The sequence below is a fragment of the Myxocyprinus asiaticus genome, chromosome 21, assembly GCF_019703515.2.
Source record: "Myxocyprinus asiaticus isolate MX2 ecotype Aquarium Trade chromosome 21, UBuf_Myxa_2, whole genome shotgun sequence".
Lineage (NCBI taxonomy): Eukaryota > Metazoa > Chordata > Actinopteri > Cypriniformes > Catostomidae > Myxocyprinus > Myxocyprinus asiaticus.
The window spans coordinates 25,708,426-25,726,496 of record NC_059364.1 but is presented as its reverse complement, the minus strand read 5'-3'; the positions used below and the strand labels follow the sequence as shown (position 1 = coordinate 25,726,496).

The 18,071-nt window shown below is 37.6% G+C and overlaps 1 protein-coding gene across 1 annotated transcript in view; it reads left to right on the top strand.

Annotated features, from left to right (window-relative positions):
• The window catches only part of bmpr1aa (bone morphogenetic protein receptor, type IAa), a 35,386-nt gene that overhangs the window by 312 nt on the left and 17,003 nt on the right, over positions 1 to 18,071 (top strand). The window contains exons 2-3 of the mRNA XM_051648092.1: positions 8,128 to 8,264; positions 16,812 to 17,081. Coding sequence (XP_051504052.1) covers positions 17,015 to 17,081 — 67 coding nt within the window. The 5' untranslated portion in view covers positions 8,128 to 8,264; positions 16,812 to 17,014. The remainder of the gene's footprint in view (positions 1 to 8,127; positions 8,265 to 16,811; positions 17,082 to 18,071) is intronic.

Genomic DNA, 18,071 nt, shown 5'->3' with positions numbered 1-18,071 from the left:
TTTTTTTTTATTATCTCGCTGTAAACAAATGTACAATACTTAAAATGTGTAATGAAAGACATTTACGAGTTTTAGTAATTTTGTCAGATTCTTGACGCGAGTTGACTGTAGCTAGTTTGCTATCGCTGTTAGCAAGTCGAAATAGACTTTTTAATTGGTTTACTTAACAATCTACAGCGACTCTCTCCCAAATAATACTGTATAACTATTGTCCTACATGTTATTCGTTTAAAATGCCGTTAACATCGCCTAAAGCCAAATGACACTGTTTGTAAAGTCCGATTGAAAGTGTGTAGTTTTTAACGCGGCAGCGACATAATGCTAACATAAACAACTTTCCTTAAAATGTGACAGCTGTCTCACTTTTCAACGCGTTAGTGTGTTCATTCAGAGAAAATGTTCCTCTACACTTTGCAATATTGTGTTTTCCTTTATTTTGGATTATTTGTTCTTTTCATTTATTGTTTTTGGCTTCAGGCTGTTTTTAGTTAATGTCTTTTATTTATTTATTACCTGTTTATGAAAAACACTATTATAAATGTGTTCCTCCTTTTACTGTGCATTTTCGTATTACCATATATTTGGGGTTATATGTGTGTATTGCTGTCCTGATTTTTTTGTTTTTATTTATTTTTTTGGCCATGCCTTTCCCCCTCTCAATACAAAAGCTGCTTTTAATTTACTGGTTCTGGGGGGATCTTTTCAGCTCGTTTACCTTCTCAAAGCTTGGAGGTCTGGTACACAAGGAGCTCAAAAGCCAGATGGTAACACTGCCTGTGAAGCTGTCTGCTTGCAGAGGCTCGGAGGAGAAAGGCTTATTCTGGGAAAAGTGGTTTTATTTTAGAAAATGAAATGCTTGCAGTATATACATGCTAGAGAGCTGTACATTCCATAGCTTGCTTCAGCCTCTCCATTTGCAAAAAATATCAGGAATCAAGTCAATATTAGGGATGGGACCATATGGTTATCGCACGTGTAATGGTAGCTGTGCAGTGTGTGTAAACCTCACTCCCCTAGCCTCAAGAGGCGCACTAGCGACTGACCGAAAGGCCGGTTCGAATCCCGCTCGGAGCGGCTAGAGCAGGACCGGTTACACACGAATCGGTTTGATGTACAATATGAGGTTCACGATTCGATATAGTAACACTTAAATGTCAAAGTATGACAGAGAATTGTGTTTAGTTTGAGCAAACTGCACATTATAATTTCTCATCAGCATAAAGTTCTTTAATTTACAATATACAGTAAATGCTCTAAGTTCAGATAATAGCGAGTTTCTCATATACCTTTCTCAATGAGAAAAGATAACAAACAAATAAACCTTCAAAAATATTGAGCTACATTTAGTCTGATCAGTTGCAGAACAAGCAATAGAACTGAACAGCACCTGTCCTAAAAAGAATGAGAAAGTGTATATATATTTTAAATAATTTGCTTATCACATTTGAACTTTAAACATATACAAATTCTATATTCTATCAATTAATATTATATCATGAAATTGTACATATAATAGTGATATGTGCTGTCACTATTTGAAATATTGTGTACAATTTACAAGAATTTACATTGGATGCGTCCTTCTTGCCTTGCTGACCTATCAGTCAATGACTTAACACACAGCATTTGCATATGAAGGTACCTCCGGAAACTGGTTTCAGACAGTCATCCGAGGCAGCACTACATCACACTGTTGCTAGATACCAGCATTCATTCAGTCCAACCAAACCACAAAGGTCTAATTGTCTAGAACAAAATCAAGAGAGTCTTGGCGATATCAAGCATATATTTAATAGTTTCTTTTTACTTTTTGATCAACAAGTGACTGTAAAGAACAGAAAGGATATTAAAAGACACATTATTCAGTTATATTTGAGTGCTTGGGTCTCATATTTGATGGACACACATTACACAGAACAAATGTTCTGTTTTAATCTCAAGCACTTTTCAACAAAACAAGGTGATTTTAACTTTTAAAAGCGTATTTTCAAGCACTTAAAGGACCTTATGCAAACCTTGTAAACAGTGTAGAAAAAAGTGACAGAGGGATTTTGATGTTTGATGGGTCATTTCATTTATGACCATACGGACAGAAAACAGTGTTGCAAATTTTGAAATATTGAGTTTTGCATTTATGTGGTTCGTCATTTAATTTGGTTCATGATATTTCAAATTTCAGTATATATTGTCCCATCCCTTCTCAATGACAGGGATCACTGTGCTGGTAAGAACAGATTTAAGGTGCATATTAATAAATGTAAAAAGACTGTGTGCTTGTATGTCGAGATATATCTTTGTGACTTGCATATACTGTGACCGTGTATTTAGTTACAGTAACTTCTAGAGCTGTTATTTGTCTTGCTTTGGACATTCATTGAAGAGCTATTGTTAAGCAAATGCACGGCTCATGTGCTTAAAGCCCAACGTGAGGTGACTTGAACTAGGCTAACGCTTCAACAGAAATTAAGACGAACGTTATGTGATCTCTGTCTTAAAAAGTAACATCCAAATAGAATCACTTGATTGCTTAAAAGTCTTCAATATCATACAACAACACAGATTTTGTTTTTCCCTCTGCTTATCTGATTTTTCTTTTTATATATTATATATATCTGCCAGGCCCAAATTGATTTGCCCTGGAGCCCTCTGTGTTTCAATCTCAGCCACAGTGAGAGGGATCAGATTGCAGTGGGAGTCTGTGGCAAGGTTCCAGCAAGGAGGTTGGAGGGGAGGTGGGTTAAAAGGCAGTATAGATCAGGTTTCACATCCCTGCCTGCGTTCTTCAGGCTGCTGCGCCATGTAAAGTCAGCCCCCCCACCCCTCCTCCCTGACTCACTCTGGAGACAGGATGGCTAAGCAAGAGAGAAAAACATACACACGCAACATCAGACCTGGTCTTGAATGTTTCTACCATCTCATCACAAAAGTGCTGATGTATCAACACCCCATTTAGTCATATCACTTTGATCTAAAATGTGGAAAACTAATCCTAGATGAGCATGGCCGTTTGATACACACTACCCTAGAGCCCTTATTAAACACGTTTAACTGTAGGCTGTGTAGGCATTTGCAGTTGTTTTTCCCATTGCTCATTGAAGGATGGTTGGGAAGTGAATGAGAGCAATTGATTTCTTTAACGCTTTCTACGCCGCTGTTGGTTAGCATGATGGCAGATTAAAAAAAAAAAAAAAAAGATGGGATAAAACAATGCAATGAGAGGTTGATGTAGTGCTGAGCCTTTGCCATGAGGAGAGTGGTCTCTATTTATTCATATGCCCCATCTGTCCTTTAATGGTATTGATCTGCTTTAAATACACTTGGCTGTCGGAGTAAATTATTTAGAGTGGCATCAGATAGGGTGAGTTCGAAGATGGGTTGGGACATTGCAAAGGCGACCAAACAGATTTCTGTCTGGTCTTGTAACTGCTTATAAACCTGTTTTCCATATTAGCTGGTGGCGTTTGGTAGGGCCTTATGATTTCCACGATGTGGAAAACGTGGACGAAATCGCAGAATCCATTCATAAAAATGGAATTACTATAAAACACGGAATATCATGGAATTTGACATTTTGGATAAAATGAATGTATAAATTCACAATTAATTTAATTAAAATCGTGGTATGACCTAGTCTGATGATTAAACCACAAAAGGCTGAGATTTAATTAAACAAATATGTGATTTGCATGAGCTTCGCGCTTCAACGATAGTGAATGTGAGAAAACACTGCTTAAACATTAACTGCATCATTAACATCACATGCGCTATGTGTGTGTATTGATGACAAAGAGCAGAGCACTTTATTCACTGTGAAGCACTGCACATGCAGACTATATAATTAAAACATAGTTGTTTTTTTTAAGTTTAATAAACACATTGGCCCATATATCAAACTGCTTTAACAGAGGTGAGATGTGAAGTCATCAAAAAGTTCCATTTAACTAGATGCATGAAATTGAAAAAAATGCGACAGAAATATATTCCCTCTGTATAGTAAAATATTTAATATAGTAGTAGTAGTAGTAATAATAATAATAACATATATATAATAATAATAATAATAATTACATTATATTTAAGAAAAATCTCACAAGAGTTTCTACTGCTCTACTTTGCAGCACTGTATTGCTGTAGTCTGGCTTTTTTATGGCAATTTTGGAGCAGCGGCTTCTTCCTTGCTGAGCAGCCTTTCGGGTTATGTCAATATAGGACTCGTTTTTCTGTGGATATAGATACTTGTCGACCTGTTTCGTCCAGCATCTTCACAAGGTCCTTTGCTTTTGTTTTGAGATTGAGTCGCACTTTTTGCACCAAACTACATTCATCACTTGGAGACAGAATATGTCTCCTTCCTGAGCGGTATGATGGCTGCATTGCCCCATGCCGTTTATATTTACGTACTGTTGTTTGTACAGATGAACGTGGTACCTTCAGGCATTTGGAAATTGCTCCCAAGGATGAACCAGACTTGGAGGTCCACAATTTTTTTTTCTGAGGTCTTGGCTGATTTCTTTTGATTTTCCCATGATGTCAAGCAAAGAGGCACTGAGTTTGAAGGTAGGCCTTAAAATACATCCACAGGTACACCTCTAATTGACTCCAATTAGCCTATCAGAAGCTAATTGCCTAAAGGTTTGACATCATTATCTGGAATTTTCCAAGCTGCTTAAAAGCACAGTTAACTCAGTGTATGTAAATTTCTGACTCACTTGAATTGTGATATAGTCAATTAAAAGTGAAACAATCTGTCTGTAAACAATTGTTGGAAAAATTGCTGATATCATGCACAAGTAGATGTCCTAAATGACTTGCCAAAACTATAGTTTGCTAATATTAAATCTGTGGAGTGGTTAAAAAATGTGTTTTAATGACTTCAACCTAAGTGTATGTAAACTTCTGACTTCAACTGTATATACAGGAGTAAAGAGTACGCAGTTTATACATGCAAACCGGAACGCTGCTTTCTCGCAATAAGCCACTTTAAGGTGTCCATGTAAACGTAGTCTATGAAAATGAAATGCTACACAAAGAGAGACAATCAAAGTATATTAGATTTGTAATTTACAGCGGAGACTAATTTTTTAGACGCATTGGATTTTATGGTGGGTGGGACTACTTGTACAATGCTACAGAAAAAAATGAAAAGCCATGAAACAATTAAGTGACCAAACAGGTATGACAAAGCTCTATACTGGCCGAAACAAAACAGGCTCATATGACAGATGTGCATATTTAGCAATAGTTATTACATCAACATTTGAATGAGTACTTATAAATGAATAATTATTTTGGAGCCCCTTGGATAGACCCAACAAATTGCCACTCTGTTGTTTCTGTGATTAACCTCTTGGCTGATTTTTAACTGATAGTATTAGTCGAACAAATTGTGAACGGTTAACCGTCTACATCTCTACAATTAACGATATTAGTGGTGCACTGATCAGGAAATTTGAGGCCGATACCGATCTCTGATTTTTTTTTTTTTTTTTTTTAAAACACTAAGATTGGCCATTACCGTATTTTTTTTTTCTTAAAGTGCACTTTGCCACACTTAAAATTATGGTAACTTTACAAAAAGGTTCCATTTTTTTAATATAATTCAACAACATTACTGTAGTTAACATGAGCTAACTTAATGTTAGTTACAACATATTAGGGATGTGCATGAGTAGTCGAATACTCGAGTATTCGTTCTGCAATAATTATTCGAATAGTAAAAATACTTTTCACAAAGTTTCGCTTTGCTGGCCATATACAGTGAGATGCATGTTAAATCCTGAACACACAAACTAAAACTAGCAGTTATAACAGAATACACTGGGTGGCGCTGTTGAGTGTGGACACAAGTTGATCACATTTGATGAGCAGACTGTTCTGTCAGTACGTTTAGGTGGACACCAAAAAAGTGGGTTATTGTGAGAATGTGGCTTACTGTGAGAAAGCTGGGTTCCTGTTTAAATGTTCTGTATAAGCGGTGTACTCTTTACTCCCGTATATGTGCAGCTCGTCAGAAAGCAGCGTCCCCATTACAATGTAATCACCACAACGCTTCTGTAAACAACAAACATGGCATCCGAGAAAGACTTTGCTAGCTGAGGTAAGGGACATTCCATTTAAACTGGTGTGTATAAATGAGTATAGTTAACTGAGCATGTGGATGTGCTTGTTTTTCTCAACAAAAACATAAGATACAATATAAACATAACAATTATATGTCAAGTGTTTATATTCATCCTGTACGTTAACTGCGTCAGTCTACTTAATTAGCGGTTACTTTTTCTTCGCTTTGCATGAGCTTAAATGCTTTCATTCTATACTTTTTTGTTTTCATGCATTGCTTGTATAAATATTTTCAATTAAAAAAAAACACAGGACATAATATAAGCTTGTTTTGGATATAATTAGAAGCTTGTTTTTTTTAATGTTTTTTAGTCAAAGTTTGCGTAACTTTGACTAAAAAAATAATTTTACAACTTTCTCACTAGTTACCTTCATTTAAATAATAGAATATTCGAATATTCGTTTTTTATGAGCTTAAATATTCGGATATCAAATTGATGAATGCCCATCCCTACATTATATTCTATTACATTTTTTTAAAATCAAAAGTTGTGTAAGTTAACATTAATTCACTATGAACTAACAATGAACAATTGTATTTTTATTAACTAATATTATGATTAATAAATGCTGTAAAAAATATACTGTTCATTGTTTGTTCATGATACCTAATGCATTAACTAATGATAACGAATGGAACCTTTTCATAAATTATCACCAAAATTACATTAAATTTACATTAATTGTGAAATTGCTAACATTTATTTGTTTTGAAACCATTATGAATAGTTCTGTTGCCAATATCAAAAGGTCATTGTGACATACTGGTAAGCGGTAAAAACCATGAGAGCATCACACACAGCAGAGATACATTCAAAAATAAGAAAAATATATCCATTACAAGCTCAAAAACTGCTCCAGTGAGAATTCATTAATATCTTTGATTTGTTTACTGTCTTTTAAGCAAATGAGTGAAGACACGGTGCAGTTATGGTTCAAATGTAATTGCTGTGATCAGTGGTAATGTGACCAACATTAATCTGATTTAAATTGGGATCCTCACAGAATAGCGCTGGGATGAGTGACTGATGAGATATCGAGAGCACATGGAGAGCACACATGTTTGATTAACATTGCAAGTGAGCACATTGAAGGGAGTGAAGCTAAAAGTGCTCATGATCGCTCAAACAGTCTCTATCGCTCAACACAACGTCTGATTGTCACGACTCACTTTACATCACGTGTGCTCAGAATTGTATTCGCTTGTTTATTTGTTGTTTAATTTGTTTTTATACCTGTTAGCAGCCTCTTTATCCTCTTCCTGCTCACTGAGTCAGAATAACTACCGTAATGACTCTAAAAAAAGGGCAACTTAATATTCATACACGTGTAATTATTACACATTTTAAAAAAATAAAACCGCATATTCATGTGATTTACATCATGTCTGAAAGTTTACATTCGTGAATGCTTAGAATTGCCAACAACTCACCTTCCAAAGGCCACTCTGTCATGCTTTAAGGGCTGAGCAAGCACTCATTCATTAGAGGAGCAGTGTATGTGTGATTCCCTGCATGCTGCAAAAAGATCGACCCTAAATCTAGGCACGATCAGCCCATCGGCGATCACGGATTTGAGATGAATATCGCCAGATTTCGATCGGTGGCCGATTGATCGGTCCACCCCTAAACAATATGTCTTGTCACTTGTCTTTACTCTTGTTCATTACTCGGAAGTCTCTTTGCTTCAAAGCAGCTACCGTAATGTAGCAAAGCAACAGTGCTTTATCTTCTGTTGCTATATGTTTGGCTCACTAGATAATAAAAATAGAGTTATCAAATAGGTTTGCTGACAATTATTAGCTGTACCTTCAAGTTACCTTGGTTTGAAGATTCAGCCTGGTGACCTGTAGAAAAATTATAATTTATTATTCAGAAATTCACTTTCTTATATTTCTTGCAGAATTTCAAAATGTTTGAAGGTACATTTTCAATATGGTGTATTATGTAACGTGCGTTGCGCTCTGTAGTACAGTACATAAAGGATTTTGTCTCCCTTGTGTTACAGGTTTTTGGGGTACTATGCCAGAACCCAAATGCGATTTGGACATTCAACCACCTGGTTCCGAATGACACCTGCAACCAGCTTCCATGTTTACCAAATGTTACGCAAACATGCTTCACAGAAATGGATCTTTTTGTACGGTAGGGAAACCTCTGCTAAAGGAGGACACCATAGATTATTCTGTTTTTGACATGTCTTTTAGACTGAAATCCATTGCAGTACAAGTAGTTTGTTTTCTTTTCAAAAGCAACAAATGTGATTTATATGACCTAAGTTAAGAGATAGGAATGCTCCCTCCATCAGGAATAGACAGACAGCAACAGATGGTTTCCACATGTTTGGATTTTGAAATTCATTTTTGCAGAAATAACATTGACAAGTCTACATTTTATCTATGTGTGACTGTTTTTTTACTGTAACAGCCCCACCCAGTTTCTCCCACACCTGTGGTGTAGATTTTTGGTCAGCAGATGTAACAATGTGACAAATTCTGGAAAGGGGGAATTTTTCCTTTAGAAAGGTCATGTGAACAATTATTATGCAGAGCTGGAAATGGCTCATATAATTAATCATAGAGACAATAGTAGGCATTAGATCCAGATGTTTGAAACAATGCATTCCCTGAAGTAATGGGAATCCCAAAACAGCATCCTTAGAAGTCCAGAGATGGTTCAAACTTGTTGCTAGATGAAGTGGTATTGTAGGTCTCTAGATTGAACCTGGCTCTCATCAAACCCCAGCACCTCCACTAACTCGGGCCTTTCAGTGGAATGTTAGTGGCAGGTAATGGAAAATAAACTCACAATACAATTCTGCTGCTCCAGTAATTCCAGTAAATTTGTAAATCCAGATTTGTTCCTATGTAAATTCCAAGAAATGAAAAGCAAAATGATTTGTCTCTGGTGAAAAGAAGAGAAGTATAATTATACATTTTAGGCTGAGCTTTGGGAGAAGTACAAGCAGAAAGTAGTTATCGCCTGCCACCTAAGTCTTAACAAGAGGCATAAATCATGCAAATAAGAGCTAAGAATCTTTTTTTTTTATTATTGTTTGTTCTACAAATAACAATAGCCTAACAGGAAGAGGGTGAGTAACTAAAAACAATCTAGACCATTAAAAAAGTACGTGGAAATCAACCACCTAGCGATTTGAACTCATTTTATGATAAATAGTTCATTTATAAGCACAAAAAAAAAAAAAAAAGAAAACTGAAAGAGGGCACATAACACCTAAGAATTGTGCTAGGTGTGTATTTGACAGTTTCCTCATTACAAATCTGGTTAAACACCATTGTCTCTCATTTCTGTGATCCTGTGTCGCGTTTTCAAATGTGTATAATAACTTGCACACATAACAGCACGTAACCTGTTCACTTCGCAGCGTGCACAGACCATCTATTAATGAAATTAAATCGCATCTTTTTGTGGTTTAATAATCTCACATGACCATATCGCAATTCTGATGTTATTTTATTATCATTGCAGCCCTGAAGGATTGTGAAATAAGTCTAATGAAGTGCTATTTAGGAAACATAGTGACAAAATTAAGAATTCAGATACTAAAGTTGCAGTAAACCTCAAAATTCTCCATGCTAGCGGTCACCAATTAGCGGCCCGGGTTCGAACCCCCGATTTGTTCCATCCAGACCACGAGACATCATGACAACGGTTGCCCCATCTCACCATTCCTACACTTTAGGTTAGCAGCGCGACAAAACAGCAGAGCTGTGTACACCGCAAGCGCTCCGGGGCGTAGATAGCACTGATGTTTTAGCGCTATATCCTTGAATGTTTTTCTCTAGCACCGAACACGCTACATTAATGCCCTTTCGCGCTCCGCACGCATTGCCTCTCTCCACCGGGCCGCAACATGACATGCCGCCTAGTAGAGCTGCAGATGTGGTTATTTTAATGACAGTAGACCGTAGCGTAAAAATACAGTGAGCAGCAATATAGATCAGCATCTTTTGCTGGTATCCATTACAGAAAACAAAAATGAAGCAGAAACAATCTTTGTGTCTGATATGACAAGGTTTGTGACAGGACAATTTAATGTGGTTCCAGAGCGCCTTTAGACTAGAAATGTTTTTTTCCCGTCTAAAATTAGCTTTATTAATCGACATGTTTCGAGCCTATTGATAATAAACAGAGTTTTTTGTTTAAATGTTGTGAAAATGAATCAGAGATAACATCATCTCTGGCATGGATGGCAAGAAAGACAACCAAAACTTTGAAATTACGAGTTCTCTGCTTATGATGAAAAACGTTTCCATTTATTTGATATTCAGCCCATTTATACTTAACCATAGCAAACAGTATTTAAACTGCACTATTTAGATTGTTTGTTTGTTTTTGGGACATTTGCATTTGAAAGAAAATATACAAATTGTTTATTAAGACTTTTACATACATTTTCTCTCAGGGGTTATCCCTGAACCCCCATTCAGTATCTTTCCTATGTGTATATAAACAGTAGAAGATCCCCCATAGTCCACTAGTTTGGATGTCTTTAGACTACAATGTCCTCATTCTTGCCCAGTTCTTAAGATACTTTTTGACTGTTGATTTAAAATTAGAATTTTTACTGCAAATGTATATTGGCCCCAAATATCAGTTATCGGTCTCCTTGATTACTAATAATTGTTATCTGTATCTGTCCTGAAAAAAACATATCGGTTGACCCCTATTGGGTAGTTTGTACATTTATACGCACAAAGAACAGATCAGTTTGTTGAATCAGTTGTTTAATTTAGTGTTTTACAGATGGGCTGTTCCAATCTGTTGAGCTGAGTTTCTTGAGATTTCAGCCAAAATGTACTCAGGTTTTGGAGACTTTGTAGAAATGGTGTCTCAACCCATTACCCTTCCAGAGAAATCTGGCTGAAGGAGCTCATGTTGCACCCAAGTGCTCCACAGATTAACTTTTGTTATTTGCATGCGATCCACTGCTGTGTTAGGAAAGAATCTGAAGTTTTGTGCTACATGGAAAGTCTGCTTTACCAACTGTCCACAAGGCAGCAGCTTGATAGTGAATTGACACTGTCTCAGGAAGAGATACTGGACTTCGATGAGGAGGAGAAGGAGGAAGAAGAAAAGAAGATGATGGGAGAGTGAGTTGGTTGTGGGGTACATCTCAGTGTGCCTAAGTATTCTTATGCTAATTCTTTTCTGGGATGAGGCACAAATCAGCCAAGCAAACAATGGCAGCGGAGCCAGAAAGTCTGCCCTGCAGTCTAGCAGGCCTTGAAAGGCATGTCGGGCATAGCGCCGACACTGAGGGAAGGCAGCCTCCAGTACTGGGAGCACTGCTGTAAGGAGGGGCCCCAGGAGGGAACAGAGATCCGGGCCAAAGCAGGCAGAGGGCGGGGGGGTTTGGGGGAGAGAAACAAACACCAGAACTCTCTGGTCGTCATTGCAGGCTGTAGGAGACTGATAGTAAAGGCAAGGTGAGATTTATTTCACAGATAGTTGTCTGCAGTGGAATGTATTATTCACAGTCTCGCCTACATTTATGGAGCTGATTCTATTTCTGCACCTATCTGTATTTTCATAACAGTATTACACATTGGCAAGATATGGAATTTTCTACTGAAAGATTTTATCTTATGCTGTCACCCCACATAAAACCATTTTTTTTCCCCACACATGCACAGATGCCTGTATGTTGTGTTGAAATTGAAACCCCTAAATTATGTTCTACTTGCATATGAGGAAAGACAGAAAAATATATTGGGAGACATCCATGGTCAGGCATAAGGTTGACTGCAAAGGTGTACCATACTTACACATCAGCAAACAATACCCCCATTCATTCAGCCTCCTTACATAGATTTACAGCACCGGCAGTGCTCCAGGAGTGTCTGATGAAACACTGAAGCATAGTGTGCCTTATATTGCTTTAAAGGAATGTTCCGGGTTCAGTACAAGTTAAGTTCAATCGATAGCATTTGTGGCATGATGTTGTTTACCACAAAAATGAATTTCGACTCATTCCACTTTTTCTTTAAAAAGAGCCAAATTCGAGGATCCAGTGAGGCACTTACAATGGAAGTGAATGGGGGCCAATTTTTTAATGTTAAAATACTCACTTTTTCAAAATTATAACCACAAGACATAAATGATGTGTGTAAACATGATTTTAATGTGATAACATCCTTATAAACCTTTTCTGTGTAAAGTTATAGCCAAATTTACAACTTCGTTACCATGACAATGTAATGTCAACAAAGCCTAAAATAGCTCAAATAATACACAAGTTTTAACAGAAGAATTAATGCAAGTGCTTTTATAAAATTATAAGCTTCACATTTGTGTTTTAAACCCTCCAAAAATTGTCCACATTCACTTCCATTGGAAGTGCCTCATTGTAACTTTTTTTTTAAAGAAAAGGAGGAACGAGTCAAAATAAATTTTTGTGGTTATCAACATTATGCCACAAAAGCTGTTGATTTAGCTTCATTTGTACTGAACCCGGAACATTCCTTGAAGATCTGTGATACTTTGGAGGCAATAAAAGTGATAGAAATCCTTTCAAGACAGCTTGACTGATGTAAAAGTCCATCAGTCCTAATAGTGAATGTGATCAGTCCAATATATAAGTATTGTGAGCTACTTCCAGGGGTTCCTCTTGCCCTATACACACAACTGTTTCATAGATCCAAAGTTTTGTCTTCATCAGGTCAGGACATGACTTGACATGTTTAGCAATTCATGTCCAAGATTGAAGGAACATCTGAGTGATGTTTTTACCTGCAGAATGTTAGTGATTCCCTTTTAGTGGCCCTCATACACTTTTATTAAGCTCCTTTTCATATTTAGGATGCTGCTTTATGACCTCGTTTACACCTGGTATTAAGATGCATTTCGGGTGATCCAATCACAAGTGGTCAGCTCTAAATACAGGTCAAAACGAATCTAAAATGTTTTGTGATCTGATCACAAAAACCACATACGGAGGTAGTCAAAAACACGTCACCACATCACATTTGAGGTGTAAACGCAGTATATACTTTTTTAAATCTATCGGCCGTTCAATTAGTTATCCTTTTTCATCCAACAATTTGTTATCTGTATTGGCAAAATTCTAATACGAACATCTGTAAACTATGGATGCAACGATACAAAATTTGTGTGCCGATACATTATCCGATTACTATAACAACATCTGCCAATACCAGTAGTTTGGTGGTTCTATGTTACCTTGTTAAATGCTACCTTGTTTCAAATCACTGATAATTACACAACTTCTAAAGAAATGTCTCTCTGTCTTTTCGTGTTTTTCATGTTTCAGAATAACTGGTCTCGGTTATACACAAAACACTGAAACAAAAAGCACATTATTAACTCGCATTAACTGAATCCCTAATGATGAAGCTTGTCTCTTTTTAGCTGAAGGAGCCTCCGGTTTAGCTTTAACAAACTCATAATATTCCTTGCTGTGTCAAGCTTTAAGATGTGTAATCAAATTAGTTGTGTTAAAAGTTTTAATGGAAGTTCCACCTCATTAAATGCTAGCAGTGCAGAGCTTACAAACTGCAAATCTGCTGTCATTGTCACCCGATTCAAAATAATTCCACACGAGACATTTTCTCACACAAAGTATGAGATGTAGGCTATTGTTCAACGTGTTTTTCCACACTGTTTTTCCAGAAAATAATGGACCCTCACAATCGTCCACTATCCAGTAGTGCAAATAATGGCTTTTATTGGCCGATACCAATGTTTGACTGACATATTGGTGCATGTCTGCTATAGAAGTCCTCCTGTAGTCTTGCATTGACTCTCTTCCCATTCTTTCAACCTTGGAACTTACGGTTTTTGACCTGTATAATTAATTCCTGCTGCAACAGAGAAATTGTTTAATTACACAACTTTATAATGGGACTTAATATGCTTGACCAATACAGTTTCTGCACCATTTCTGCGTACACACGGTTGTTTACACATCTTTATTCCCTTGTTTACTAAAGGGGTTTTGGTTGTGACGTCTTCCTGGTAAGCTGTAAGGCATCTTATTCATCTCCTTTACCTGCAGCCCTTAAATTTCCCTGGATGTACTTGATCCTGCTGCTTGTGTAGGATCTCAACCCTAGTAGACACTAGGGGCGTAACGTTTCAAATTTGTCTCACAGTGTCTGTTTCTGTTTGTATCACAGTTTTGGTATGCTTCGGTATTTGCTATGTTCAGAAAAAAAAAAATTGTACTGCCAAATCCAAAATAAGAATACTATATTTGGTAGCAAACACTTCAACCGTTTTGCCCTTATGAAAAATCACCATGGTTTTACTACAGTAACCATAGTTTTACTACAGTTTCACCATGTTCTTTTTAGTTAAACCATAGTAACCACAAAATTAACCATGGTTCCATGATTACTACAATATGACTATAGTAAAATCATGGTTTCTGAATGGATACTACCAGGGCCGTCATTATGGCGGTGCAATCAGTGTGGTCACACCTGGCCCCTGTGGCGATCGCTGTTGTAAATGACTGCGAATCAAATGTTTTCAGATAGGTGACTTAAATGAAGCCGGGGCCTTCTTTGCTTGCCATTATTAACTACACACCAGTGCATGCAGAACTGTGATGTAATTAACTGATTTAACATACAAACTGTTAATTGGACAGCTACTCTCTGTAGAAATGAGACACCGTTGGCGCTACAGAGCCATACAGGTGCATTAGCAGAGGTTGTAACTTTGCCTGTCTATTTGACGCTGTGTTTTCTTCACCATACTGGTGCTTCAGATGTGTCATTAGACTTGAGGTAAACCTCGGTGCAAATGCTTACCGAACTGTGTGTGGCGAACCATACGGTTCTTTTTTTTGTCTTTGTTTTTTCTTCTCAGAACCGTTACACCCCTTGTAGACACAATCAGCTGCTGCCTCTTGTTTCTGTGTGTAGGTGCCTGCACAGCTATCTTTACCCCTGCCTTGCGAAGGCTGGCTTTGTTCCCTTGTTATCCAGTAAGGGATGTGTGAAAGTGGGGCACAGGTCGGGGCTCTTTGTCCCCCTTGGGCAAATCAGAAGTGACAGACACCGGCCCACTCTGCCACTAATTTGTCCCCCCTCAGGACAGACTTTGCTCAGGGCCACTAATTGCAGCGAGACGCACAGACCTACAAGGGAACAGACACATCACGTTATTAACGCTGGAAGAGGCCAACGCGGGGTAATTGCTGGAACATCCTTTATCAAATTATTTGGGCATGTTTCAGCATTCAAGAGTAGCGCCGGTCTGACGGGTTGAGGGGTCAAGCCCAGAAAAACCTTTGGGTCGGTTTTGAGCGTTATATAGAAGAGAAGGCTTCAGACCACCACGATCTGGCACACTCTGCTGGAACTGTGGAGCATCACTCCACTATTGTGATCTAGACACCTGATTCATTTCTTTACATGCAGAAAGTGAACTTGACTACAACGTGTGTTTGGATATATGCCAGGTTATAATGCTCTTCTCCATAATTTGATCATTATCTGATGAATTACTGATGCCATCATCGAGAGAAAATATATAGAAACATCTTTTTGAAATAAAATGCAGCGTTCCACCTGCTTTCATCAGACATTAATAGCTTGATGTTTATTGTGCTGAGCAAATAGCACCGAGTTTTGTGAACAAAGTGCAATCAATAATGAGCCTAATTTACGTAAAAAGGTGGTGCGTTTACATGGAATGGAATGACAATGAATTAATGTAAATAGTAAAGACGCTGCACTATTTCAGTGCCGGTTGCACCTGCTTAAACAAGATTGCGGGTGGTTTGTGAATAAGATTCATCATGCAAAAGTCTTTGGTAAATGTGGTAGATTTAAAGAGCACCTATTATGGTTTTTCAAATATTACCTTTCATGTTGTGTGTTGTATAGCTGTTTGTGAATGTAAAAAAGTCTGCAAAGTTTGAAAAATCAAAGTCCATGACAAATGGAGTTATTGACTCCCAAAAGAAAGAACCGATTCTGAACACCTGACACGAGTCGTTAGTAATTCCAGACTTACTTTCTGTACTAACCTACGTAATTTGGTAACAAAAAACCCGCCTCTGGTCTTCACTGGCTGCTCGCGAACAGCTTTGACCCGCCCTCAAACACTACACTAAGCGGTAGACCAGTCACAACAGACTGGGACATCTGACCAATCAGAGCAGAGTAGGCTCTCTGAAAGGAGGAGTTTAGAATGAATCATTTAGAACGGATCATTGAAGGAGTCGTTTTTGACACTGGGGAAAAAAAGGTAATGCTGCAATTTAAATTATGAGCAAATCAAAGTGTTTTTTGACCTAGGATGCATGTAAATCTATTGTATGAGATCTTTAAAACAAAATTAGGCACATTTTAAAAACCATAATAGGTGCTCTTTAAACATTTCCCTCCAGGTTCTCTTCTGTGTGCAGTTTTATCATCCACTATTGTTATACTCCTTTTAATTACCTTAAGGTCATATAAATGTATAGATCATAGAAATATGAATTCACATAATACACAAATTAGGCTACATTATTGTGAAACCAAGGGCAATCTAGTTTGAATTTGTCAGAACTCGAGATAAACTTCAAGTGTAACCTCAAACAAAGAAGGTTGAGTAATTCTTGGGATGGGTATTTCTTAGACTTATTTAAAAAGATGCATTGAGACGTAGTATGGTCTGCTCATCACATGTGTGGTTTCTTTTATTTTATTCTAGTGCCGTGGACCCCGTGAGAAGGAATCTCTGAGTTTGTAGAGCCATCATCCTCCTACCTCACCCTCTCCATTCCTTTCATACTGGTCATCTCTGCAGCCCCTTGAGCCATAATTTTGATTGCTCCACCTGTGCGTTAGTGGTCACTGGAAATTTAGGAGGATAAACAGCCTAATCTCGTCTTCACCCCCAAAGGTTGATTGACGATGGCAAGGCTTTCGTCTTTGTCAGTGTTTTTGACTGGAGCCTGCATTCTAACGCTGTGCGTAGGAGGTAAGGGTGTTTTCTGTCCTACACATATTTTCTTTTTTTGATACAGTAGCTTATATTTAAACTGTTTACCTAAACTGAGCAGAGTAACTGTAGTATGTGAGGTCAACTCAGGCAGGCAAATAATAGAGGCTTTAGTAGTTCTAGCCAACACTTTGCTGCTTCATTTTCTTGAATGTTCTTGATTGTTACAAGGATAAGGCTAAAGCTAAGTCATACACGTTGTTTTGTTTTGAGCCTTGCATTCGTGATATTTTTTTTTACCCTAAATGCGACTTGCTTTGATGTGATAGGAGAACAGCAGGACAAGAATCAGATGTGCTACACTGAACGTTTCCATATGTTTAATAATGTGATGTTTACTGATCTCAAAGAAAACTGATACCTTTGTTTAATAAGAAAAAGCCCTCCCTGAGCCAAACAAAATTATTCGGTTTTCACATTAAACTCGGCAGATGCTGCCACAAAGGTCGCTTGTGAGCAGTCAATGAGCTATGACGGCAAATAGCAACACTTGATTCTTCTGAATGCAGTTTCAGAGTACAGAAAAACCTGCTTTGTGAGGGCGAAGCTGACCTTCAGTTTTATATTTTAGCGCACATTGTTTATGTTGGCAAACTTTAATTCTGAGCTTTTGTCTATGTAAAAATACCGCTTTGTTCTGATGGTTTAGCTAGATATCTCTGTTGTTTGTTTACCCATGCCAGGGAGTTTCAAATACATCTTTCCCATGGTGACTCAGTCTTGAACCATGTGCCTCTACGAGGCCCCCCACTACAGGAAGCTGTTCAAGTGATTGTTGCCGCTCTCTCTTCCTTTTTTAGCACATTAACCATTTCCTATATGGCACTGTCACAATTGCCAGTAGGTACGAGTTTTTCCAAACACTCTGTGTTGTCTGGAAATACTTGGACTCTTTTCTGCTTTTGGTCTTCAGATTTAAGTCCCTTATAAGTGTGGACAGATTTTAGATATTACAAATGGATTGCTTGC